The sequence below is a fragment of the Akebia trifoliata genome, unplaced genomic scaffold, assembly GCF_017979445.1.
Source record: "Akebia trifoliata isolate Shusen 1 unplaced genomic scaffold, ASM1797944v1 Contig00268, whole genome shotgun sequence".
In the NCBI taxonomy this organism is placed as follows: Eukaryota; Viridiplantae; Streptophyta; class Magnoliopsida; order Ranunculales; family Lardizabalaceae; genus Akebia; species Akebia trifoliata.
Window position 1 is genome coordinate 1 of NW_028236916.1, and position 26,570 is coordinate 26,570.

Below are 26,570 nucleotides of genomic sequence, written 5' to 3' on the forward strand. Positions count from 1 at the left end.
TTTCTGAATCTCACCTCTAATAATCTACTTATTTCCAGCCTTGAATAGGAATCTCGTAGTGTGACAGTTCGGTTGAAGACGAGTTTATCCGAGGTAGAATCTGTGTCCACCACAAAATATCCTGAAACAAATGGAAAATATATAACTTAAAAAGGTTTCCTCAACCAAAGTTCAGGGTGTTTGAAATGCATAATATTGTTTTCCAGGCTAGTTAGCAAAAAATGGGACTGCCAATAGAAAAGGCGAAGATAAATATTGAAGGAAACAAATTTTAGAAGGTATGCTCACAAGGGAAACTGAGATTTAATCTCATAAGATCAAGATACAATATCTTATATAGCATTTGAGAGTTTTAAGACTTCAAGACAATTAGACTACAACTAAAAAACAATAGTAGAAATAGAAATGATAATACAAGCATAGTAACAAAATATGGTGATTTTTTGAAAAAAAAAACGCGTCTTGCATCTCTGATGGTTAAAACAATTAAAATGCGACTTTTTCATTTGTGACAAAAAAAAGCCGTTTTATTCCCATTTTTTCACATTTTTTTTTCATAGGAAAAATAAATTCAACACTTGTTTTTTGAATGTGAGATTTGATACATAATAGAATTTGGTGATTCATAAATGTAAAAATATGAAATTTGATGATAATAACTTCTTTTTATGAATTTTCATTAGATATATATTTTTCATAACTTTTAATATATTTTTTTATCTTTTATTTTTATTGTTTTTTCCCGCTTTTTTCTCGTTTTCTTTCCCATTTTCAACATTTTTTCCGAAGTTTTTCCTTGCCGATTTAAACCTGTACTCTAACTTTGTGACTATGGATACAAGTAAATCATTCATTTAAACCTTTTTTTTTTTTTTTTTTTGAGGATAGGACCAACATATATGGTGTGGGTGCGGGAGTATTTTCAAGTGTCGTATGTGTGAATGTGTGTGCAAGTAAATGATGCACCTGCGCCTCTCAATGTGGTTAGTGGTTACGTATGAGGAACCCTAATTATTGTTCGAAAGTCCAATCAGATAATCCAAAGAAACAACTACAAGAGGGTTAAGGAATCTACCAAGCCTTTCAAACTGAAACTTGTCTCCAACTGCAGCACTGCCAAGAGATGGGACAGCAAATGCTTCTGGTATCACCTCTTTGGACCGTGGATTCAGATCAGCAAGCCAATCATCCAGCTCAGCAGGATTCTGATGCAATAAAAAAGAAATATAGTTAAGTCGTTGGCGATTGTATGGTAAATTGGTAACTGAAGAAGGATCTCATATTGAAAGAAAAAGGTTACCAACCTCAGAAACAAACAATCTGTCAAACAACCTGACTTCTACCTTAATGGGATCAACCCCTGGAGAAGGCTGTGCAACCCAATGAAGAACACCCTACATTGAGTTTCAATAAATATATGTAAATTACCAGCTTTGTAACTTTGCAATTCAAATTACATGTTAATTTAAATAACTGCTACAGCCATCAGGAAAAAAAAAACCTTGGGCTTCATCTTCTTGGAAGGATCATATTCGGCCCGGATTTCAACAACAGACTCCTTGTCGTCATAGATTACATCTGTGCATTTTATAGGGAAAGCATACCTGCATGCATAAAGGAAAGGTTAAGTGTGTAGAAAGCATTTGTCAAAGTGGACTGGTGATGTGAAAATATGCATACAAACCTGAGCAGTACAGATTTACCGGGTGCAAGCCCATAGTAGTCTTTTGAATCCTTTGTCCGAAAATCAGAACGTTCAATGTACACAACATTTGTAAAAGGAACCTAACAAGAACCAAAAAAGAAAAAAAGATTTCTACCTCGTGATACGAAAAGATAACTTGGCCTAGTCAAAAAATTAATCAGCCAAAGATTTAAGCCTTAAGTACAACAGATGCTTTTGAGCTACTTTGTTCTCATTGAACCAAAAATAAAAATCGTTGAATGGCTCATCCTAATCGAACTTCCAATAAAATCCAGTTTTGTTGCTTCGACTAACCAATAATTGAAATTTTAATGGATTAATTTCTTATCACAGAGTACATGAACATAAAGACAAAACCTTGTGGATCATCACTTCAAAGTTCAGGTTGGTCAAGTTGGTCGGGTTGGGCCATTCCTCATTAATCTTAGATAATTTAGACATGTTAAGACTTATATAAAGATCAGTGGTACACAAAAAAGTATCAAATTTACAATTAGTTATCCTGAAAATATATTTCAAAGTTCACATACATGAAATTATAAGAAATGTTAAGAAAATGACGTTGACGATCAACTAAGGTTTGAAAAGTGAATTATGAATGAGAGAAACAAAGATATTTAAAAATATTTTTAAATTATAACCATATGAAATTTGGGCAACCAATGTCCATGCCCGAACCCAACCCGGTTTGGTTTGGTCAAAAATAGTTTCCCAAACTCGGGCCCGAACCCTAGCTAACCATGCCCAAACCTGACCCAAGGTCGGGTTCGGGTTTGGCCCACCCAAGTTGCAGCCCTAGTTGATGGACCTAAAGTCAGATCGAAAGAAGTCTTGACTACCAAATGCATTAAACTAGTTGAAGTTATATAATTATGTACTGTAAATTTAGCTGAGAATTCCACGCAAACCTTGTAAAAAGCAGAAGCATCATCTGCCTGAGCATCAGGCCATTTTTTTGCATCAAGATCCATCCTTGAGTTGCCTTCTAGATTTGTAATAACAACCTTCAAAACCAGAAAAATAACATGTCAAAGAACAATATAATTTCTCTAATAAATTAAGAATTCGAACAGTGATAAATACCTTGAGAGGATGCAGCACAACCATTGTCCGATGTGCTGTTTTGTTTAGCTCTTCTCTTATATGATATTCTAGGCGGTCCAAACGTATCATACTATTGTCACTGTATAATGAGATTATCATCACTATTTGTGAGAAATAAGATATACATATATCATAACTTCCGTAATATATAGAAGAATGAACAACCTCATGGAAACATGCCAACACCTTGCCCTCTTCTTTTAAAAGAAGTTTTAATTTGGGTGACTAGAATTGCATTTAATAACATTTCCCAAGAATAGAGCCGTTGTTTTGAAAATTATAAAACTTTGAACAGAATTTAATGGCAATGTCATGTGCTTTCGGTTAGTAGACAAAGTGGACATTGCTCCATGCTTCTTGCTCTCTCCTGAAACACGGCAACCTCCTCTTTTGCCTATTGTACTGGCACAAAACATGGTTTGCATCCTCCAATCCCTCTCTTTTCTTTTTATCTCTTATTTAATAACTAGAGTTTGCTCATACCTACAAGCACGAGCATCATCTTCGGCGTTAAGAGGGCAGAAGAGGAAAGGCAATAAAGTTGGAGGGGTATTATTTGAAAAGGTGGAGAAGATGAAATACAATATATAAAGTTGAAGGGGTATTCTTAGAAATGGGGGTAGAGTTGTGATAACCCCAAACGACACTCATCTAGATAGGTCGGGTAACTTTCAGATTCTTGATTTTAGTTATCAAGAATTTTCTTGAAACACGTGTCAAAGCCCATTGATTGAGACGAGCGAAGAAAGAACTTGTAATTTAATTGTTTCATGTTACTTTATTGGTTATACAGTTATTAGTCTCAAAAGGAATAATTATATATAATAACTTTCAATAATTCCTCGAGATATGAACTAGGATTAGATAAGGATTAAAGGTTAACCAAGGAATTAACCAAACGAAAAAACATCACCAATGATTACCCCTCAAAACTAAAGAAAAAAAATAAAACTACTTAGGATGGATTATAAGATCACCTAGATCAAAGTTGGAATGAATCTCAAGAAATTACCTCAAAATACGTGCAGCAAAAATATCAGATCTGATCGGGTATGACCAATAGAAAGATATAGATACATCAAGCAAGATAGACTAATAGATTGCATAAATCGGACCTCGAGACATTGCCTCGAGATTTGCATAACTACTTGTAAGACGATCGTTGATCAGAGCATCATCGATAAGATCGAACTACACCATTGCGTAGATCTAGTCGAATAGATGAGAATCGACTATTGGATCACCAAAATCGGACTCAAAACAAACCCGGAAGAGCGATCTGAAATCTCGTCCATTGGGGATAACTTTGCATGTTACTACATGTAGCATACAATAAAAAATTATATCCCTTGTCACCTCTAACTGATTGCTTACATCAGCAATATCATTGTTGCAAATTATTACATATGGTTCTGCATGTAAGACTTGGTTGTCATGTGTCCAACCAACCTACCATGCATCCAATCACACTTGTCACTTAAAAATTTAACTCTCTTATTGCTATTCACCTCATCATAGCTGTCACATAAGATTTCTACTCAAAGACACCATGTCTTTAGCTAAGAGACAAGTGTTTAGTTAACCCCAATGCATTACCCCAAATTAGAACTTAACTTGACCATGGTTGCTTTAAACTTTAACCAACCCCAACCACCTCTTAACTAGGATGAAATTCTAACTAATCTTAATTAACTAACTTGACCCTAGTTAGTTTATCTCCACCCATGATTAAATCTCGGCTCAATCTATATGATCCTATGCAAGTACTTTTTTTACAACTTGACCCCCTCTACTTAGTCCATATGGCTCCATATTGCCACCTCAATTCATAGTTCTCTTCATTATATAACAATTAGGTAAATCTCTCTGTCTCTACTTTTTCATGCATTCTCCATTGCCTAAGAATCTCTAGAGACCTCTCATCCCCCTCAATTACCTTCACAAATCTTCATAACTCAAGTCTAGTGTATATGCCTCTTCTAAAGCTCTTCTCTCGACACCATTAAGGAGTTCTAAAGGAGTCTTGAAGAAAAATCAGCAACCTTCTTATGTTACCTAGTTTGGTATTTGAGAAGAAGTCTTCATTTAATATTTATTAAAGTAAGTGGTTTCCCACTACTACATATTCTTTTATATTTTTCATTTTCCTTTTGTCAATTCTTATTCCTACATCATTCTTGCTTACTATGTTCTCCTTTAACTTAGAAACTATAACCTCACCTCTTCTAGGAGAGTCCACCTTAAAGCATTCTTGAAGAAAAACACATACAACTTTAAGTAAGGTCTGTTAGTAAAGGTAACTCTAGCCAAAATATGAATTATAGACATTCATACTTAATGAAGTCTCTTTGTATTTCAGCCCAAAAAGAACTCAAGGTAGCGGAACTGGAACATGAAAACGACACCGATGAATGGGGTTCGTGCAAGTTGTGCTTACAGTTTGAAAAGGTATGTACCTTCTCACCCTAGATAGGTCACCCGGTATGTTTTCTAAAATACTTGTATAACTGATTTTAAAACTAATAATTTTCAAAATCTGCTTCATTCAACTTATTTGACATAGGAGGAAAAGATAATGTGTTTTATATTTTACTTGTCATATGTAGAATGATTTTTTTGGCTTAATTATACATGACTTGGTTATTTGATATGAATCATTAGAGAATAAAGTTTCATCCTAAAATGTAATATACTTCTAAATTATGGACTGTTTTCACCATCTTGTTAGACCCTACAAACATAACTATTCAAAGAAAGAACATTACTAGAAATCTTACAACCTAACTATCATAATTGGTATGTAATATTTCCATTTTATAACATAGAAAACTCTTATGTCACTCATATAATATTTTTGTTTTATAATATGGAAGTATATTATTGTAATCATGACATGTTAATATGAAGTGTGTATGTTTTATTATCCACGAAGTTCTCAATATTTCTGTTTTGCTATATAAATATACATCATTTTACCATAAAATGCTTATGTTTTATTACCTAGAAAGCTCATCTCATCTCACCCATAAAAGGTTTTGTTTTGTAAATCGTAGTAATGTTTCCTATTTACCATAAGAAATTTATAATTTATAACTTAAAAACCTCTTATGTTTACTATGAGATATCATGTTTAGTAACTTAAAAGTATCTCATTTTATTATCAATTGTTTCTGTTTTGGAAATAAAGAAACCTCTTCTATTTTCAAAGTTATCTATGATATAAGTATGCGTATTTACTATGTATAGATGACTGATATATACTCGTCTCGTGGATAGCCGGTGGTGTAGTTTAGGAGTGATATAGACGATTAATTTTGGATATGGATAATACATTGTTTATGATTATGGATGGATAATTCAGTGAGTATAGATGAAACATGACATTGGAATTGACGGGCAATTTCTAGGTATCCATGGAATGAGTAGAAAAGTTTTGTTTTTGTGTTTTGATTTTCTTTTTAACAAACCGAAATTAAAACAATATTATACCGATGATTTAACATCTCACCGATTTCTTCGGGATTTCTAGCAAATAAAACACATACTTATATTATTTTATAGTACAATTGGTGAGCCAGAAAAGGACCATGAAACTACCTTATCCCTTGGCTCTTCCAGAAATGAGGAATTACCTAAGATGTCAATGGATTTGACTTACTTCCTGGAGGTATGAGACACTTGGGAGACAGTCGTTACCAATGAAGTCTGGGAAGTACTGGTTATATCTTTTTCCAATAAACCTTGATTTTGGTTGTAAAGAGGTTGAGGTCAATAGTTAGGAGGATCTGAGATTGCACGTACGCCTGATAGGCATTAGACGCGAGGTTCACACCTGGTTTAGACATGGATCCATCTTAAACTGTAGTCATCGAATAGTTGATTGCCATTAGGTCTAGTTGGGTCGTTAATCCTATTGTCAAATGGCAACCTAGGCCAAAAAAGATGGCATATTGCGAATGACCCCACGCCCTCCATGAGAGCTAACAGTTACAATGCCAGACTGAAAAATCAAGACAGGTGAAGACGCCAGACCTGTGTTAAAAGGCCAACGAAGTTAGGATCCCTCATCAGTAAATTAATGGGACCCGGTTCCATTCTACACCAGTACATAGTACAACTCTGTACGACTAGCAGGCCGGTTTTGATCTGAAGATTAGTTGCAAGCTTGGACCCGCTAGAGATACCCCTCACCTCATGTATTGTAATGTGATGTTGTATGCATATTTATTATGACATTATACAACAACTCTAACTAAACTAAAATTAATTGATTATCATTGCAATGCTTTAGATATGCGACTATCGTAAGATTTATTTGTTTTCTTTTATTACTAGATGACATATAGTAGATGCATTTAAACATAGTTAGATATAATTCTCGATTTATGCATCATAATTTTCATAAATAAAATTCATTTCACACCATATTTTAAAGACACAAACTTAGAAACTAGATTCTTTTCTCACCCTTGGGTGAATAGCTTAGGGTTAGTCGGTACGTGTTGGGCGACTTTGTCGCTCACACCATTTTTTTTCACCTTTCAAGTTTTCCTATAGAGGACACCTTCTTGGTGGAGGAGTAGGTTGAGGAGAAGTCCTAGGAGTCAGAGCCGTATTACGAGCCAGAGACCCTGATTCAGAGGTCGTGCCTTGTGAAACCATTGGTTTGCTATTGCTACGATCTGCTTTCCTTGACAGTAGGTCTTTTGTTAGATGTTGGGATGTTTTTTGTTTATTTATGTATATTGTCCTTTAGGACTTCCTTAGTTTCTTACTTTTGCTATACCCTATGTATTACTCATTTGTTATCACTATGATATGTTATGCCACTGAACATCTATATATGATAGTATCACCTATGCTTTAGATAAAATTCTTGTGTTACAAATTATTAGCTTGTAGAATAATTAATTATTTTTATTGCTAAGTAATTTGAAATTTCTTTGAGTATAAAGGTCCTTGAGTTACCTCAACTCTCAACCCATACCTTGGGAATCACAAGAATCCCAGGGCGTGGTATCTAGACCAATAAGCTTTAGGTGATAGCGAATCTCTCCCTCGCTTAATATTGAGGTTTATGCTCAAGTTTCGGATTTGGGGTGCGGTCAAGTATCCCCCAGTCATGTTGCCGAGTCAACAATAGTCGGATTTGGGGGTGTGACAAGAATAGGAAAAGACAATAAAATTGGAACAATATTCTTGGAAAGGGAGAGAAGAGAAGATAATAGAAATTTTACAATTGAAAGTTTTCCTCAACATTCATGGCTAGATTAAATCACAACCCCTCTTTATGGAGAGATAAAGATTGGGACAAAGAGGAAGGACAACCGTCCTATTGTATTAGATAGATTTATTCTTGCAACTCCAAACTACCATTGCCTATTATTTTCAGTCATTTGCGTTTCAACGCAGATTTACAAGCCTTAAACCATGTCTTCTCATTAACAATTCAATTTCCTTCAAAGGCCCTTATTTCTATATCCAAACTTGTGAAATACCTAGGTGATGCCAGGGTGCAAAAAAGTAAAACTAATAACATACAGTGATGTTCATCAACACAGATATCTTTCAAATCAGATAAAATAACATGCCCCCCTAAATAGATGAAGTCTGCACAAACTTATTAGTTCTCATTTTCAGAAGGGAAATTCTTAATACCTACGACACTAAAATATAAGAAAATGCAAAATAGATGGTCAAAATTTTCCTAACACTACCCAAAATAGTTTAAAGCATTTTCGGCTCCTTCACTAATTCAATTGTAGAATTGGCCTTGATGAAGATAACTGGGGGTTGCCTTTTTATAGAGATAGCAATATATAGAGTGAAAAAATAGAATCCTAAATATACTTTAACTTTTAAAGAGATCCTCAACAACATATAGAAACTGATTCATAAGTATGCAGGTTTTCAAAAGTATTACTGTCTATGCATCATAGTCGCCAGATTCCAGTACCTAGGGTTCGTTCTAGCTTCAGGTATGCTTCTCTGTGCTCTAAGAGCTATAATTTGGTTTATGTATTTTTTTTTTAAAAAGAGCTATAGGATGGCTGCTACATGCTTCTATATCCAAAGATTCAACTCTAACCGATTAAAATTCTCACTCCTGTATCAAAATGTCCAGCATTCTTTTCTCAAGTTAAAGTTGCTAGTTCCTTACATTTGTGCAACAACCTCAGTCTAATCATGTTTTGCTTTTGAGACAACTATTCAGGTATTGATTTTATCTACATCATGGATGCTACACCTCTAGTCACAGATCCACATACATCGTCATCGCCTATACATTATTCCAGTTATTGTGTTTCGCAACATAAATCTCATTAATGAAGTCCAATATTTCACGCAGGGTTAGCATAATTAATCTTATAATAAAGTCAAATATACAATTGTCTTTATTTTGTAAAATTCAATTATTTAAGCATCAACTTTTGAAATAATCAACAGTTAGCAACTGGTATAGTAGTTATTTCTACTTATCCTAAAAGAAATAGCAGATCAAGCACGATGGATCTCCTAGGAAGAATGAACATAAAAACAACATGACAAAATATGATTCTAACTATCGTATATTGATCATAAACATCTAAAATTGCCATTGAAATGAATCGCAGAAAGGATTCAACCTTCTAGTGATTCCAATTCCTCGAACAAAAGCATTGATTGAGGTTGAAGACACTCCTCGACGTCGTAAACCAGCTAGTGTCATTAGACGTGGATCATCCCAACCATCAACCCACTTGTCCGTCACAAGACGATTGAGCTACACAGCAAAAGAGTCAACAAAACTGAGGTAAAAGTCACCATGCACATAAGAAGAGAAATCTTCAAACAGCTACAAATTTACTAAATAGACTGACACACCTTACGCTTTGACATCACTGTGTTAGTGACATTCAACCGTGAATACTCCCAGACATACGGTAGGTAAAGGCCTAGTGCATCTAATAACCAGTAGTATGAAGCACGGCGAGTTTCAAATTCAAGTGTACACAGCTGCAAAATAGAACGACGCAAGCATTACTGGCCATGCACAACATACTCATGTTTGAATCATTAGTAAAATCCCAACATCTCACATAAGAAATCTAGCTAAGTTGAACTCTAAATGGCAAACATGCATAAGCAAAAGTCCATCTTTAACATCTTTCTTTCCTTTTGAAGCTACAACCATAAAAATTAGCCAATTAATGTCAAATAATCAAATTAGTATTAAATAATTGCCATAAATTAAGGGAATCGTTCATCATTATATGCACTTATCAGCTCCCATACATCCATTCCATTATTGTCCTTAAGAAATGGTTGACTTCATTACCATACTAATATCATTCCCTTAGAAAAGCTTTTTTTTTCCTGATAAGTTTTAAAAAAAAAAAAAAAAAAACTTTATTTATATCTTTGGAATTCTTTACCGCCAAAACCCCTAATTTCCTCATCGTACAACCTTCTTATACGTCACTAGATGGCATTTGTTGACATCTCCTTCCGCATGAAGTATTCGTTTCTCCAGCTTCTTGGAAAATAAACATGGGAATCGCAAATAGAGATGTGATGAACCAAAACTAAATAGACTGTGAAGAACTTCTAATAGGAGTGATATTCCCACCTTTAGAAAAGTTGTCCTTCCATATCACCAATCTCCAATCAATCGTGCCAACTTAGCTAAGTTGGTAAAGGCCTGTGGAGTATTGATCCCACGACCAAGGTTCAAATCCTATTGAACCCACTTTCACGTTGACTACTAACCACCTTGCTTTCTTAGCAAAAAAAACTGTCCAATCAAAACTTTCAATAAGAAGATATAATAACAATCCAGAATCAAGCCCATCCCCCATAGTATGTCAAGGTTAGTTGTGAAAGACATCCCAACCTACATCCCAAATTAGCCACTAGAATGCAGAAATTTACCACTTAACCCACTCAGGTCACCTTGTTTTATAAAGATAAATATGCAAACCAAACACCGCCTCTAAACATCGAAGAATAGATATCAAATATCTTAACTGGGAATGAGAAGATCATATAAAGAACAAGTTGTCGTCAATGAGCTACAAATAAGATGTCAAAGACGCACCATCGTCAGCCCCAAAACCATCCACAATCCTCAATTATGTTGCTTTCTTTGTCATCGTGTTTGATGCTTATAACAAAAAAAGGGGGAGGAGCAGATCTTTCAAGAAATATCCTACAAGGTACTTGTTTACCGTGGTAGAAAAGGATGTCAAAGAAATCCATACATGGATCACTTCTGCCAGTTTGGACCAAACCCCAACCTAACCTCTACCACTTTGGCCCAAAACCCCAACCTACCAAGCTAATATTATCAAAAGCCCAAGTTAACATGGTAATAAAACTCTATGAGAGCCTTACAGACTATACTCACTCTCTCCCGATTGAATTCTAGAATCAACACATTCATCGGGAATAAACACTCGATTTTGAATATTTCTACCATTTGTAAACACACCATAGGTCGTCAAGATAATTGATCTTAACACTATTTGATTCTGAATGCCAATACTTTTGTGACAACTTGTCAGACACCCCACTCAGCATAGGGGTTCAAAAACTTTGAATGCTTTAGCACCTTGCTCTTTGGGAATCAAAGTACCAATTGAAAAATGGTCCAAAAAAGCCTGCTTGTTAAAATTAATTAAAACAGCCATGAAATCCCTTCTTACAATGTCTAAACACCTGTTGTAGAAGATAGAAAAAAACACTCCAACTTTAGAGCCTCTTCATCCTCCAACCCCCGAAATGGTTTTAGAGCACGATCAAAGAAAAACACAAAAAGAGCTTGATAACAAACGACCCAAAAAGAGAAATGTTAATATGTTCCTACCAAGGAACTCAACAAAGTCTCATGCTCCTTTTTAGCATACCATCACTTTTTTTGTAAGAGAACTTGATAGCATCAAAATTGCCTCACACCACCATGAAAATTATCACAGGCATCCCTCAGGAAGCAGAAATCCTCAATTTGATTCCCCCTCCCTGGTGGCCACCCCTTGGGATTTATCCCAGTGCACCTGGTATGTGTGGAAGGGGCGACATGCATGCCCCCATGGTATTAATTAGGTTCTCTTAGATTCTCGGATACCCAAGGTATCAAAAAATAAATGTAGGCCTATAAATACTTAAAAGAACACAGGATATTGCTCAATCTTGCAAAGTAAATGAGAATGCTTCAACCTAAGACATCCTCCACACTATCAAATCCCCTTATCCAATACTTCAATTAGACCTCTTGTTGTACCCGAGGTAAAGAGAGGACACCACGCAAAATTCCTCCTACCCCAGAACTCCCCTGTCATATTAATCTCCAATAACCCAAATCTTGACTCCTGCAAGTTTGGGAAAAAAAAATTTAACCTCAATTCATCGGTCCCTAAACCCCAAACACCTCATATTATAAGATAAAATTTATAGCTTTTTTCTAGCCATCACTCACCTCCCGGCCTTCCCATTACAATTTGTTTGACATGAAACTCTCAGCAATCAGCACTTCCCTAGAGAGCTTCAAACCATATTTCCCTTATTTAAGGGTATGCCCTACAGCCTCCTTTTAGACGACCCATGTAGACCAATAAAGATTAAACTCATCTTGCTCCTTAGTTTCCCCAACCTAATTACCTACTTATTTGCCTGAGGAACCCTCGTACATTTTGGATACACTTTTTTGTCCCGTATCCCCTCTTGAATTGTTAAAATTCTTATGCCTTAATTGCCACTCCTTCCAAATTCTTTAAACCACAAATATTGATATTATTAATCGATTGGAAAAGAGCCAAAGATTCTAACCCATGACCTCTATAAGACAATCTAAGGAACCTTTCCCCAACATCCTCGTCATTTAACATCTTTCTTTCTCCATTTAGTAAAACAATTTGAGAAGCTATTCCCATATCTCCATCATAACCAACCGCTAAGAATTTCATACTGTGTCAAGAAATCCATCAGCCAGAAAAACCATCTTCCTAAATTATTTTAATATATTCTAGCATGTAGGACTGCAACAATACTGATGGGATCAATGTATTCAAGTATAATTAGGAGAATTGTGAAAACTAGACAAAAAATCGTTGCAAGAAGCTCCACAATGAGCTCCCTTCAATAAGAAATTATGCAAGTTGAGGTGGTCAAAGCAAATCAAAGCCATATTCAACATTGGTTTGGTAGATAAAAGTAGGTCAAAACCAAGTCAAACAGCTTGAAAAAATTGTTATTTCCAAAAGAGGGGAAGATGTTCATGTTATAGATATTAATTTATGTTCTTCTTGTAATTCGTTGCATTATATTATGGTGCACCCATTTGCACCTTATCATATCTGAAGTATATAGGGGTAGTTTTGTCCCAAGACCATCTTTTTATTAAAAATAGAGTTTGAGTGAGGCGTCTTGTAATACCCCAAATTTTTAATTCGTATCTCGAGAAAATCAAATAGTAAAATTTTGAGAAAATTCTGATAAAAGAACTTAGGGTAAAACACTCGGATTTTGTTATGTTCATTTTTAACGAAATCTAACTTTGTTATTGGATTCAAAAGGCCGAAAAACATATTTTAGTCTGTAAGTATGCTCGAATTCGAAACGACATCTGAGACTTGTGAATCATGAGAGTTGTGAAACATGAGAGCCAAACAACGTCTGAGGATTAAAGAAGATGATGAATAGTGATCTGAGAAGATAAGTTTTGTTAAGCTAGTTTTCGTTTTCCAAAATTTGTTAACCGTTCCTTCGCATGATGGGAGAAATGGTGGCAAGCACAAGGAAACGCACAAACTACTCTCTAGTGGGGAGGGCCGCTATAGTCCAAGTTGATCTAAAGGTCTTCGAGATTCAGAGATGTTGGGTAAAGAACAATCAAGCTGTCAGGATAGTGGAGAGAAGAGATAAAGGAGGGTCGGAGCTTGTGCTGTTTGCAAAAGAAAGGCTGTGGTTGGTAGAGACTTTGGAGGAGGCCAAGAGTTGGAGAACTGATAGATTGTTTTGGAAGAAATCGACGACTATGGGGCACTGCAAGATGGCACGAGGCTATGTGAATGAATACGGCCGGTTCCTTAAAATCTCGGAATACTCAGGGCAAGGTTGGTACCCGTCACTTTTGATCCCCGAGGGAGACGAAGGCTTGGGATGGGACAACCTTGGTGAGGCCTTGAGTAGAGGCGGAGCAGTTGATGCAAGTCCTAGGAGGGGAGAGGTTGTTGATAGCTCGTTGACCGTAGGAGAATGAACGTCTTTCAGAAACAATCGACTCCCATCACTGAGATTGGCCCATTAGAAAATTTTGGTGCTTGGAGGTGGGCGTTCATTTGCGAAATGGGGGAAAAATCGGTGTGCTGGGAAGAGGTGGAGAGGGTGGTTAATTCCATAGCTCCGAGTCCTAGTAAACTTGCTCTAAGACCGTGTGGGATTAGCAGGAGAATTTTTGTATGCCATAAGAGGAGAGAATTCGATGTATTCAAAAATTTGAAACAACTTAAGATCCAGGACGTTGTGGTTAGCCTGAGAGGGTGGTATGCCAATTGTAACAGTATTACAGAGAGTTGGACGCAGGTTGGCACGTGGATAGATATCATTGGGCTCCCATTTCATAGGTGGGAATCGAAGACTTTTACTCTTATCGGTGATTTGCTAGGAGGTCTTTTGGAGGTCAAGGAGTGTACTCGCTCCATGGCAGACCTCACAGTAGCTAGCATCAAGGTAAGGCGGAGGGCCATAGATATACCCAGATGGGTCAAAATTCCAGCAAGATATGTAATGGTGACTGTGGGTATCAAACTATCTGAGGATAGGGAGAGTGGAATGGAGAAGATGATGTCTGTCATTAGTAAAGATGGAGTGGGAATAACAACTCAAAGGGTGTCAGAGACTTTTAATGCACCTTTAGTTGATAGTACTGTAGCAAGGACCAACTTAGATGGATATAAAACAGCCCTGACAGATCCTATGAAAGGGAAGACAGCTGTTCTTGAGTGTGGGTCAAGCAAAGGCACTGTTTCTAATGTCCTTTGTGCTGATTTGGTAGAGACAGCAGGGGTCTATATCACAAATGGAGCATTGGCTGAGCCGAGACAGCAGGCCTGTCAATTTTTAAAGTCGGTTCAAACTAAGTTGAGTAGCGCCCAGGCCTTATTTGAGACGAATCGAGCAATTGGGCCGGACAGCCCACGGACTTTTGGACCTAGCGGACAGCACGTGCACGTGGATGGGCAGAACGTTGGTTCAGGCAGCACGTTAGAACTAGATAACACATGGAGGGAACACGCCTTAGGGGCTATGGACCAAACCATTGGGCCGGGCAGCCCATCAATGCACGGGTTTGAGGCTCAGCCCGTCTGTGATGCGGAGCTGATCTCTAGGACAGACGGCCCATCATGTTATGAAACAGGCCAGTCATCCACTCAAGCAGGCACAGAACAGGCCCAAATAAGGAATATTCAGCCCGTACGCAGGACGGACCAAATGTCCACTTTAGATGGATCAACACACTCTAAGGTATGGCCTCAGCCTATTCTTGAGTTAATTCAAACAGATGGCCCAAGTGGATATTTGGATACAGGAGACAAGTTCATAGACACAACAGAGGGGATTTCAATAAATGGGAACACCAACGAGTCGGTAAGGAATGGCTCATTGAGCCATGTTTTTTTAGAAGAAGAGCTCATTCAAGACATGTTGAAGTCCGATGATTTTGGGACTGGAGATCTGGCTAAGGAGGCTTGTCAGGAAGTAATTGCAGAGTTAACACCAACCACTGAGGGAGTAATGGCAAGGGTACAAGAGGAGCCAAGGGCGTGTAGTCGACTATATATAGGCGGAACTCAAGTAGAAGGGTTTGAGGAGTCGCAACAAGAGCTGGCAGATGAATGGAGGTGTGGAGAACAGGGGGTCTTGGCACAAGGAGGTTTTTTACAGCTTCTGCAGGCCGTCGAAGGATCTAATCTTCGAAAGGATGGATGTGGCAGTGGGGAGTTGGTCTTTGGAGGTGAGCACCCTAACTCTGTCACAGAAGATGTAGTACAAAAGGTAGCTGAATCGGATACCACCCCCTTAGTCATGGTAGATGGAGAGGAAAGCCCAAGGTGTTGGGGAAGGAATAATTCGAAGAACCAGACAGTAGAAGTTCTAGCTGATTGGATTATACGTAATTTGAGCGAGATCAGTTGGACTGCTGGGTTACCTAAAGAAGGGCAAGCAGAAGGAACTGGTATTCTATTCGAGCTGGCACTCAAGAAACGGGAAGAAATTGGTAAATGTTATGACACAGTGATTAGAGAGGAAGAGCCGTTAGGAGAGGAACAAGCTAGTATACGGGATGAGATGGAATTAATTCTTGGGACAGAGGTAAATCAAAATGAGACAGGGCAGCAAGGATGTCTGAGTAGAGGGCAAGGAGCTGAGACGGTAGATGAAAATAGAGTGAAGAATCTAAGAGTCAGACTGGTTAAAGAGGTTCAGGAACTGTGCAAGTCAGGGGCCATGGTCAAGGCTGGCCCGTCTTTAGTCTTAAGAAGCGGGAGAAAACTTAAGTTTCTTAATGACAATTAGATTCCTTTCTTGGAACATGCGCAGCCTCAACAATAGGGTCAAAAGGGCCTCGGTTAAGGCAATAATAAAAGCTCAAAAACCACACATTGTAACTCTCAAGAAACAAAGTTGGACCAAGTGGATAGGGCGGTAGTGCGTGACATTTGGGGCGGGCGGAACTTGGGTTGGAAGCATATTACAGCAAACGGGACAGCAGGGGGTGTTTGGGTGTTATGGGATAAGAGTTTGATCGAGGTGGATGATTCTTTAGTGGGAGCTTTTTCTGTTTCTATACTGTGTCGATGTATAGGGAAAGAAGATAGTTGGGTGTTCTCGGGAGTGTACGGACCTACTAGAGATTGGGAGCGGAAGCAATTCTAGGAGGAGTTGGATGACGTAGGCAATTATTGGAATCGACCGTGGTGTTTGGGAGGAGACTTTAACGTCATAAGGTTTGCTTGTGAGAAACAAGGAGGATCGAGGATAACAACAAGGATGAGGAGATTTGGGGAGTTCGTGAATCGTAACAACTTAATGGACATTCCACTCCAAGGTAGAAGCTTCACTTGGTCCAACCATCAAGCCGTTCCCACCCTCAACAGATTAGACAGATTTTTGATTTCAGATGACTGGACTTCAATCTTTTGTCAGATTTCTCAAATGGCTATCCCAAATCCGATATCCGATCATTGCCCTATTCAGTTGGTAGCAGGGCCATTCAACAGGGGTCCCATTCCGTTCCGTTTTGAATTGATGTGGTTGAAGCACCACAACTTCAAGGAGTTGATATCCGAACGGTGGATGAGCTTTTCTTTTATAGGAACAGCAGGGGAGGTGTTCAGGAAGAAGTTGAAGGCCTTAAAGAAGACATTAAAAGAATGGAACAAAGAATCTTTTGGTAGGGTGGATGCACAAAGAAAGGATATCCTTGTGAGAATCGAAGATTTGGATCGTATGGAAGAGATGAGTCCGATTTCGATTAACGACAAGACAACGAGAGTAAACCTTCGTGAGAAGTATCAGCGGTTGGCACTTTTAGAGGAGATCAGTTGGAAGCAGAAATCTAGAATCAGATGGCTTAAAGAAGGGGATGGCAACACAAAATTTTTTCATTGTATGGCCAATGCTCGAGACAGGAATAAGCACATCACAAGGTTGTGTGTGAATGGGGAGTGGCTGGAAGGGGAAGAAGGGGTTGCTAAGGGAATTGTAGATTTCTACTCGAATCTGTATACTGATGGAGCTGATGACAGACCGAAACCTGAGTTGTTACAGTTTGATAGAATCTCGGAGTTACAAAGCGAATGGCTGGAAAGACTCGTTAAAGAAGACGAGATTTGGGAAGTTATCTCAAGTATGAAAAGCGATAAAGCACCGGGCCCCGATGGATTTCCCGTGGAGTTCTACAAAACTTGTTGGGAGATCATCAAGTGTGATTTCATCGCTCTTATCGATGAATTCTTCAGAGATAGTGTATTGGATCGTGATTCCAATTGTACCTTCATAGCTCTAATTCCAAAGGTAGCAGGAACTGAAGACATCAAAGACCTGAGGCCCATCAGTTTGGTGAATACAAGCTACAAAATCATCACAAGCATTCTTGCCAGAAGATTGAAAGGGGTCATTCAAGGTATAATAGGGTGTAATCAGAGTGCTTTTGTCAAAGGGAGACAGATTCTGGATGGAGTCCTAATTGCAAATGAGTGCATCGACTCTAGACTAAAATCTAGGAAAGCGGGAGTGGTGTGCAAAGTGGATTTTGAGAAAGCTTACGACCGTGTCAACTGGAAATTCTTGGAATTTATGTTGGGAAAGATGGGTTTTGGTAGAAAGTGGATCACTTGGATTATGGCGTGTGTGACTACGCCCTCTTATTCAATTTTGGTGAACGGAACGCCTCACGGTTTCTTTCGGAGTACGAGAGGTATCAGACAAGGGGACCCTATATCACCCTTCTTATTTATCATAGTGGCAGAAGCATTTGGTAAGATGATGGATAGAGGGGTAGCGAATGGTTCTTTTTCAGGATTCTCAATAGGAGTAGGCACGGTTAATATTTCGCACCTCCAATTCGCAGATGATACTTTAGTTTTCTTGGATGATTCCATAGATCAGACAAGGAGGTTAGGCGGTCTACTTTGTTGCTTTGAAGCGATGTCAGGTATCCCAGTTAACACGAGGAAAAGTAAGATCCTCCCGGTCGGTTTGGTTAGATGTGCAATTCTTTTGGCAGCCTCATTAGGATGGCAGGTGGGCAGTCTCCCTTCGTCCTACCTAGGGATGCCTCTGGGGGCCCCCTACAGGAGGGTGGCGATTTGGGACCCGATAGTGGAAAGAATCGAAAGAAGGCTAGCAACGTGGCAAGCTAATTACCTTTCGAAGGGAGGTAAATTGACTTTGATTAAAAGTGTTCTATCTAGCATTCCAATATACTTTCTTTCTCTTCTCTCAATGCCTCGAAGTGTAGAGCTAAGGATGGACAACTTGTTTCGTAATTTTCTATGGCATGACAGAGTTGGAAACAGAAAACATCATCTTGTGAATTGGAAACAGATTTGCTCATCTAAGAAGCATGGTGGCCTCGGCGTGAGGAGACTCAGGGAGATGAATGTGGCCTTGAGGGGAAAGTGGTTATGGAAGTTTGGGAACGATGGGAACAGTTTATGGAAACAAGTCATAGAAAGCAAATACAAGTTGAGTCGGACGGGGTGGGAAAGCGGATCAACCAGACAACCATATGGGTGCGGGTTGTGGAAGGGCATCATGAAGATCATCCCACTGTTTAATATGAGAATAAAATTCAGAACGGGACATGGCAACCAAGTAAGGTTTTGGGAAGACACATGGTGTGGCAATCGGCCCCTAATGGAAGTATTTCCAACCTTGTATTCTATTTCCTCGAAGAAAGGGCAATTAATCACATCCGTCCGACGAGTCATGGGTGGAGATTGGGCATGGGATCTTGGATTTCGAAGGGATATCAATGAGTTGGAACTTCAAGAAGTTGAGAGATTAGTTGGAGCCGCTTCGAGTATCGAGCTTCACACGGGAAGAGAAGATGAGAGAATATGGACGGCAAGCAAGGACGGAAGATTCACGGTACGCTCTTTCTACAATTCTTTGTGCAATAATGGGGATTATGTATTTCCTCATACTTTGATTTGGGGTCCAAAAGTGCCAAGCAAAGTCGCTTTCTTCACATGGACGGCGGCTTTGGGAAGGATACAAACGACGGATTTCTTGATGCGGCGTGGATGGTGCGGGGCGAGTTGTTGTGTGCTATGTATGGAAAGTGGAGAATCATCAGATCACCTTCTAATGCATTGCAAGTTCTCGCACGGTATTTGGACTCATTTTTTTAAGTTGTATGGGGTCTCAACATGCTTACCGGAATCAGTTAAGGATATCTTCATTGGTTGGTCGTCAATTGGCCATGCGTTTGACGGCACAAAGAGGATGTTGTGGACTATTACACCGTTTGCAATTTGTTGGGGGGTGTGGTTTGAAAGGATTAGACGTATCTTTGAGGGGAAACAAAAGGACTGTCCGGACACGATTATGTCTATCTTGGGTTTTATCTTTTGTTGGTCCAAAGTGCATAAGGAGTTTAGGGGTCTGTTTTTTGAGGATTTACTGTATAAGTGGGATGGGATTTGTAGATCTGTACGTGAGTAGTACTGTAATGTAAGGTCTGTCCAGGTTGGTCAACTCGACCGATTGGTTTTGTTTTCTTGAATACAATACTACTTATCAAAAAAAAAAAAGTATGCTCGAATTCGAGTTTTAACGAAAAAGTTATAAAACCCTCAATTTTCATGTTGGGCAAGACCTAAAAAGGTGAATTTTCGTTAGAGTGAGAATTAGTAAAATCCGATAACACCATTAGGTCCGCAACAAAAAATTATAAAGAATGGAGTATTTATTCGTCGATTTTCGAGTTCGAGAAGTTGAAATACCGTTAACCATAGAAACAAGTTAGGAAATACCAAATATGCCCCTCAAGTCTTTATATAAAAGAAACTTAAATTTCTTTTATTTAATTCTCTTCTCTCCAAATAGACCAAAACCCAACCAATCAAACCACCAAGAGTTTCAACCCTCTTCACCTCAAGATCTGTAACGCACGAGTCATCGTTGAGCCTCGACAAAGAAGAGAAAGTTACCGGTGTCGATGAGCTCTACGTTTTCATCACCGTTGATTCTAGTTTCCCTTCCTTCTTCTGTATTTCTCATCAAAAACCAGCGAGTGGGTTTCGATACATTCCACTCGAGGTTTCATCTACTTGGAGACAGATCCGTCCTCCATCGTAAAAGGGAAAGAGAATGTCATCATCAAGGTCTTCACAGCCACCGATCATTTTGCACCCAAGACACCCAACCTCGATTTTTGTTTTATGCACCTCGACTTTCGTGACATTTCTTCACCTCCGACAACCACGATCTTTGGTAGGGGACTTACAATTCCTATTAGTAATCATAGATTGCGAAAATTGCATCTAGGACTTTTTATCAAAATTGTGATATTATTTCAAAACGTAGATTTCTTTCTATTTATTTCAAATTCATGTGAGACCTACATGTTTAATGTGTGTTTAATCGTATTTTAACAATTGATTCGTGGGTGAGATAATGGATCAAAAAACCAATGAAGAAATCCAAAAAAAATTGGACAAAAACCAAACTTTCACGCAGACTTCAACTTGCTGTCGACACCGCCGTCAGGAATAATTTTTGTTAGAATTTGAAATATGGTTCTTGTTTTATTCTCCCCACAACTTATATATATTTTTCCAACCTTATTTACATTAAAAACATTTAAGTAAACATCAAATTTTAAGTTCTTTAATGAAATTAAGGACTTACCCCTCATTTGGAAACAATGGGAATGATTTAAAAATCCAAATCTCAAAGGATCAAAATCTAATTTTTTTATTCCAAGAACAAAACATAAATTCGACGTTTTCGTCAGATTTTCAAACCCGAATATCTTTTGCATTACTTTGAATTGAGTTATAAAAATTACATGATATCAATACATTTATTCATGGCTTTCATTTCCAAAAACACGTTTTTAAATTAAAGAATTTTGAAACATCACTTTTCCGACACTCAGTCAAATTTCTACTAGCTTTTCATAGTTTTGACAGTTTGGTTCCACACATTTGCCAGGACTCTGTTTTGACCAAATTGTGATAGTTCTTCAGTTGAATTGTCCAAATGAATTTTAAAGTTTGAAAAATGATTTAATATTCAATGAACTCATATTGAGTTGATGAATATCGCAAAATAAATGTTGTGTTCGAAAAATCGAAAAGTGAAAATATCGGAAAAAGAGGAAATGGGAATGAAACGGTAAAATGTCAAAATCACACCCAAGGGGTTATGTCTGCATTTTACATTGTTGTGTTGTATGTGGGTTGATGAACGGATATCCAGGGATAATTATTTCGGTTGCATGTTTATTTCCTTTCTGTTAGCGCGAAGCGTTGATTTACTTTTCTATACTGTTATTTATTTTAGGCCGGTGGGCCACAATTGCATGGTAGGAAACTGGATATCCATTCTCAACTCTATAATGTTAATTTCTTATTTTTTTCAAAGAAAAATGATATATATAGCTGTTTTGTGAACTATTAAAGAGTTTGTAAATACCTGAAGGGATAGTCCGTCATATCATCCAGAGCGATGTACTATCCTGAGACATACAGTAAAGACAACCAAGCTCATACATGGTATGGGACGCGTATGAGAGTGGAGTCACAACTAGAATTCATGTTTATTATTCTCTATTTTTACTAGTGAACTTGTAATGTAAAGATGTCGTACACGAATGAGGATGTATAATGGGAATCACATGCATGCCTGATAGGCATAGACGAAGATGATTGGTCAGTGATTACTAACAATCTAGAATATTCGAACGTTTTAACATATCGAAAAGTGACCCATTGCTTACGATCACATTAAATAGCCAGCCTGAGTCGGATATATGGTCAGCCAACCGTGGTAATGAGCGACCAATCACAAAATTAAGAATTAAAAATCAGTAAAATATTGCATCGTGTCCTGATTGAGAGCAATCCAATCGTGGAATCCCAACCCTTTAATTCCATTACTCCACCAGTGTGTATTATGTATCTGTTGTTTTACTTTGAATTATAAAATGATATGCGTGTTTAATGTTTTCATTTTATCAATTAGATTTATATAAGAAGAAAATGTTATAATGAGTACTACTAATTGATGTGTTGTGAATCTTTCCAATGTTTAGTTGCTCATCCCTAACCATATGTACCAATTACTCGCAGTTTATCTTGTAAAACTTTGCATGTATTAAAATGATTCAGTATACTTGTTCGTTCATGTTAAGAGAGATTATTAGTAGGAATTATTTGTGGACCTACTGGGTAACCATTGTTACTCACCCTTTCCTTCCTTTTTTTTTTTTAGCTTTAGAACCTACAGTTGGTGAGGCGAGCTTAGAACCGGCGAGTAAGGATTATCTGGTGGGGGTCAAACCAACGACCAAAGTCCATTACCTGGTGAACACTGGGGCTACACCCACTAGAAGTTAGTTTGTCCATGATGTATATAGATATTGGGTTAAGTGTTAGGTTCATATTAGAGAGAAAGTATTTTTGTAATCTTGTATATTTTTACTCCTTCCACACTCTAATCTATCTTACATTCTTAGACGTATATAGTCTTCCGCTACTTGTTTATTTTATTTTTTTTGTATATATATATACAGGAGATGTTTTTGGTTTATCAGTTTTTTGAGTGCCTTGGAATACTTACAATAAACAGAGGAAACCATATCCAAGTCTTGAGGTGCCACCTAGTATCTCAGGATTTGACATGGTGATTTGTGTTAGCGTTCCCAGGTGGCGACAAGTCTAATTCGACTCTCTCCTCTCCCCCAACGAGTCTCCTTTTTCTCTTCTCTCTTTTCTTTGGCTTTCTACTTTATCTTTTCTCCAATATCCTTCTTCCTTCTTATTCTCTTGTAAATTTCTGATTATACTCTGTTCTTTTTCAAGTAAAGTATTTTAACATGGTATCAGAGCAGGTTCCGACCTAAACTTTGTAATTGGAACTCTCCACAATCAGAAATAAGGGTTTCTAGGGTTCGATGAAAGAAGGTTGCCCTAGGATCTGTTTGTGATGATGATGCACAACCTCCAAATCAGGTTGGATTTAATTTTTTCTGGCAAATTTATGTTATTAATTAGATCTGAAATTTATTATGAGTAGCTTTGAAGAAAATCAGAAGGTAATCACTGCTATGGAAAGTAGTCACAATGACCACCCAAGTCTGATGATTACCACCATGAAATTGAATGGTAGAAACTATTTGGAATGGGCCCAGTCAGCCAAGATGTTTATTGGAAGCTGTAAGAAGTTGGGGTATTTAACTGGAGCATGTAAAGAACCTAAAGAAGAGGATTCATCCCATTGTGATTGAGAAAGTGAAAACCTCACTGTGATGTCATGGCTCCTTCATTCAATGGAATCCACTATCAGTAGGAACTTCTTGTTTTCAAGAACAGCCCCCGTGAAATTTGGGAAGCAGTATCTCGAACTTATTCACAGAGAGATGACTTAGCCCGAATTTATCAACTTCACAGGGAGATTGATACATTGCAGAAAGGAAGTCTCAGTATTGAAGAATATTTCAGTGTTCTATGACAAAAGTGGGAAGAACTAGACCACTATCAATCCCCAACAAATTCTATGGCAGATATTAAGAAGCAGACTGAGCAAAGAAGAGTTTGATTTTCTGGCTGGTCTCAATCCAGAATTAGAACTCCAAAGAGTCCAGGTCTTGGCAAAGGATACTCTTCCTTCACTAGATTCAGTGTTCAACTATGTAAGGGCAGAAGCCAACAGACATGCTACTTCTATGAGCTCTATCACATCTAACATAGAGAGGTCCGCCCTTGCAGCAGATTGTAAGAAGAATAAAAGATTTGAAATGAGTAAAAGTCAATCTCAACCTTTTATGTCTGAAGAAGAAGAAAAAAAATTGAAGTGCAGCCATTGTGGTAAGAGAAGATACACTAAAGAAAGATGTTGAGATTTAAATCCTTAACTGAAGCCCAAAATTTTCAGACCATCAACTGCTAATAATGCATCTATTGAGGGGGAGAGTAACTGTACCAACCAACCTACTCCAAGAAGTTCAATTCCAGACCCAAAAGATCAAGCTATCAAGGATCTTACACAACATATTGCTGCCCTCAAAGCCTCTTTGGGATCTGTTACTAAAGATGAGTACTCAGGTATATCTGCAAACATTTCTGTTAAGGATCCCTCTTCTACCTCCTGGATAATTGATTCAGGGGCATCTGACCACATGACTGGTAAGCAAAATGCTTTTTCATCCTTAGTTCCAATTTCAGGGGGAATTAAACTTAGAGACAGGTCACTTCCCAATGCTTCAGGAAAGGGCATTTTTTGTTTCTCTTCATCCCTTTCACTTCCTTCAGTTATTCAAGTTCCTTCTTTTCCTTCTAATTTGTTATCTGTTAGTAGTCTCACTAAATAATTGAAGTGTAGTGTGACTTTCTATCCATCATATTGTGTGTTTCAGGACCTGGAAACAAAGAAGATGATTGGTGGTGGATGTGAACAGGATGGATTATAATTGTTGGACATATAGAAGATTTCTACTACATGCTTGGTAAATCAGGCTTCTCTACTGATCAAATACACCTTTGGCATCACCTTCTTGGTCATCCATCGTTGAAGTCTCTCCAGTTGTTATTTCCCAATAAATTTCATTTAAGTAGTGAATTTAAGCTTTCTTGTGAGACTTGTCAATTTTCTACACATTGTCAAACTACTTATCCCCCTAGTTTGAATAAAAGTTCTTCTCTTTTTCAATTAGTTCATTCACATGTATGGGGACCAGCACCAATTACTTCATTATTTGGGTTTCGTTATTTTGTGTCATCTATTGATAATTACTCCAGAGCTACTTACGTTTATTTGATGAAAAGTTGTGATGATGTGACTAATATTGTTTAGTGTTTTCACAAAATGATTAAGACTCAATTTGATAATAAACTCAAAGTATTTAGATCAGATAAAGTAGGGGAGTATACCTATCATGGTTTGAAAGATTGTTTCTTAGATGAAAGTATTGAAACTCAATTCTCTTGTACAGGAACACCATAACAAAATGGGGTTGCAGAACGAAAAACGCGTCATCTTTTAGGAGTTACCAGGTCTCATTTAATTGAAATGAAGGTTCCTAAAACCTACTAGGATGAAGCCATCTTGACTTATGCCTTTATGATCAATCGAATGCCATTGGCGGATCTTGGGGGGTTGTACCCACTCCAGTTGTTGTTTCCAGTTAAGTCCTTATTTTCTCTTCCTCCCAAAGTTTTTGGATGTGTATCTTTTTGTTCATATTCTTGGTCCTACAAAAGATAAGCTGGGTCCTCAGTCTTTGAAATGTGTCTTTGTTGTGGTATTGTCCTATTACACAGAAAGTTCATGTCTAAAGATGTAACATTTTTTGAAGATGTTCCTTATTTCTCAAACTTGGGTAAATCTATGTCTTTTCTTGTTTAGACACGGATACTCATTTGCCTGTTGTTATTAGTCATCCAACTGAAGCGTCTACTATGGATAAAGGCATAGATACGTCTGAGAAACCATTGCAGGTTTACAGTAGAAGAAATCCTTCTCAAGATCAGCAGGTAGCTCATAATGTTGATATACCACCAACATCGAATTCGTCAGGTATTACCTTTGTCCCTGAACAATCATCTCTTGATTTGTCAATTGCTCTTAGAAAAGGAACTCAATCATGTACTCGTTATCTTGTTAACAATTTTGTTTCTTATAATTCTTTATCTTCTTCATTCCTTGCCTATCTTGCTTCTGTTTCGTCTATTTCTATTCCTACTAAATTTGCAGATGCCTTAGCACATCCTAGATGGAAAAAGGCTATGGACCTGGAGATGGTAGCCCTTGAAAAGCAGAAAACTTAGGATCTAGTTGAACTACCAATAGGACATCATGTGAAAGGTTGCAGATGGATTTACACAGTGAAATATAAGTCAGATGGCTTTGTTGAAAGATACAAGGCTTGTCTTGTAGCTAAGGGATTCACCCAAGTTGATGGGGTGGATTACAAAGAGACTTTTGCTCCAATAGCTAAATTGACATCCATCCGGGTTCTTCTTTCTGTTGCTGCCTTAGCAATGCCCATCCT

The 26,570-nt window shown here is 37.8% G+C and overlaps 1 protein-coding gene across 1 annotated transcript in view; it reads right to left on the minus strand.

Annotated features, from left to right (window-relative positions):
* Nucleotides 1-5: 5 nt before the first annotated feature.
* The window catches only part of LOC147381773 (glutamine--tRNA ligase, cytoplasmic-like), a gene marked incomplete at its 3' end in the record, with an annotated part of 43,070 nt that continues 16,505 nt past the window's right edge, over nt 6-26,570 (minus strand). Inside the window, exons 15-23 of the mRNA XM_086429994.1 lie at nt 9,674-9,805; nt 9,436-9,572; nt 2,789-2,888; nt 2,614-2,709; nt 1,685-1,785; nt 1,502-1,604; nt 1,305-1,394; nt 1,076-1,205; nt 6-121 (exon numbers count right to left, since the gene is read on the minus strand). Of these exons, the coding sequence (XP_086286120.1) occupies nt 6-121; nt 1,076-1,205; nt 1,305-1,394; nt 1,502-1,604; nt 1,685-1,785; nt 2,614-2,709; nt 2,789-2,888; nt 9,436-9,572; nt 9,674-9,805 (1,005 nt within the window). The remainder of the gene's footprint in view (nt 122-1,075; nt 1,206-1,304; nt 1,395-1,501; nt 1,605-1,684; nt 1,786-2,613; nt 2,710-2,788; nt 2,889-9,435; nt 9,573-9,673; nt 9,806-26,570) is intronic.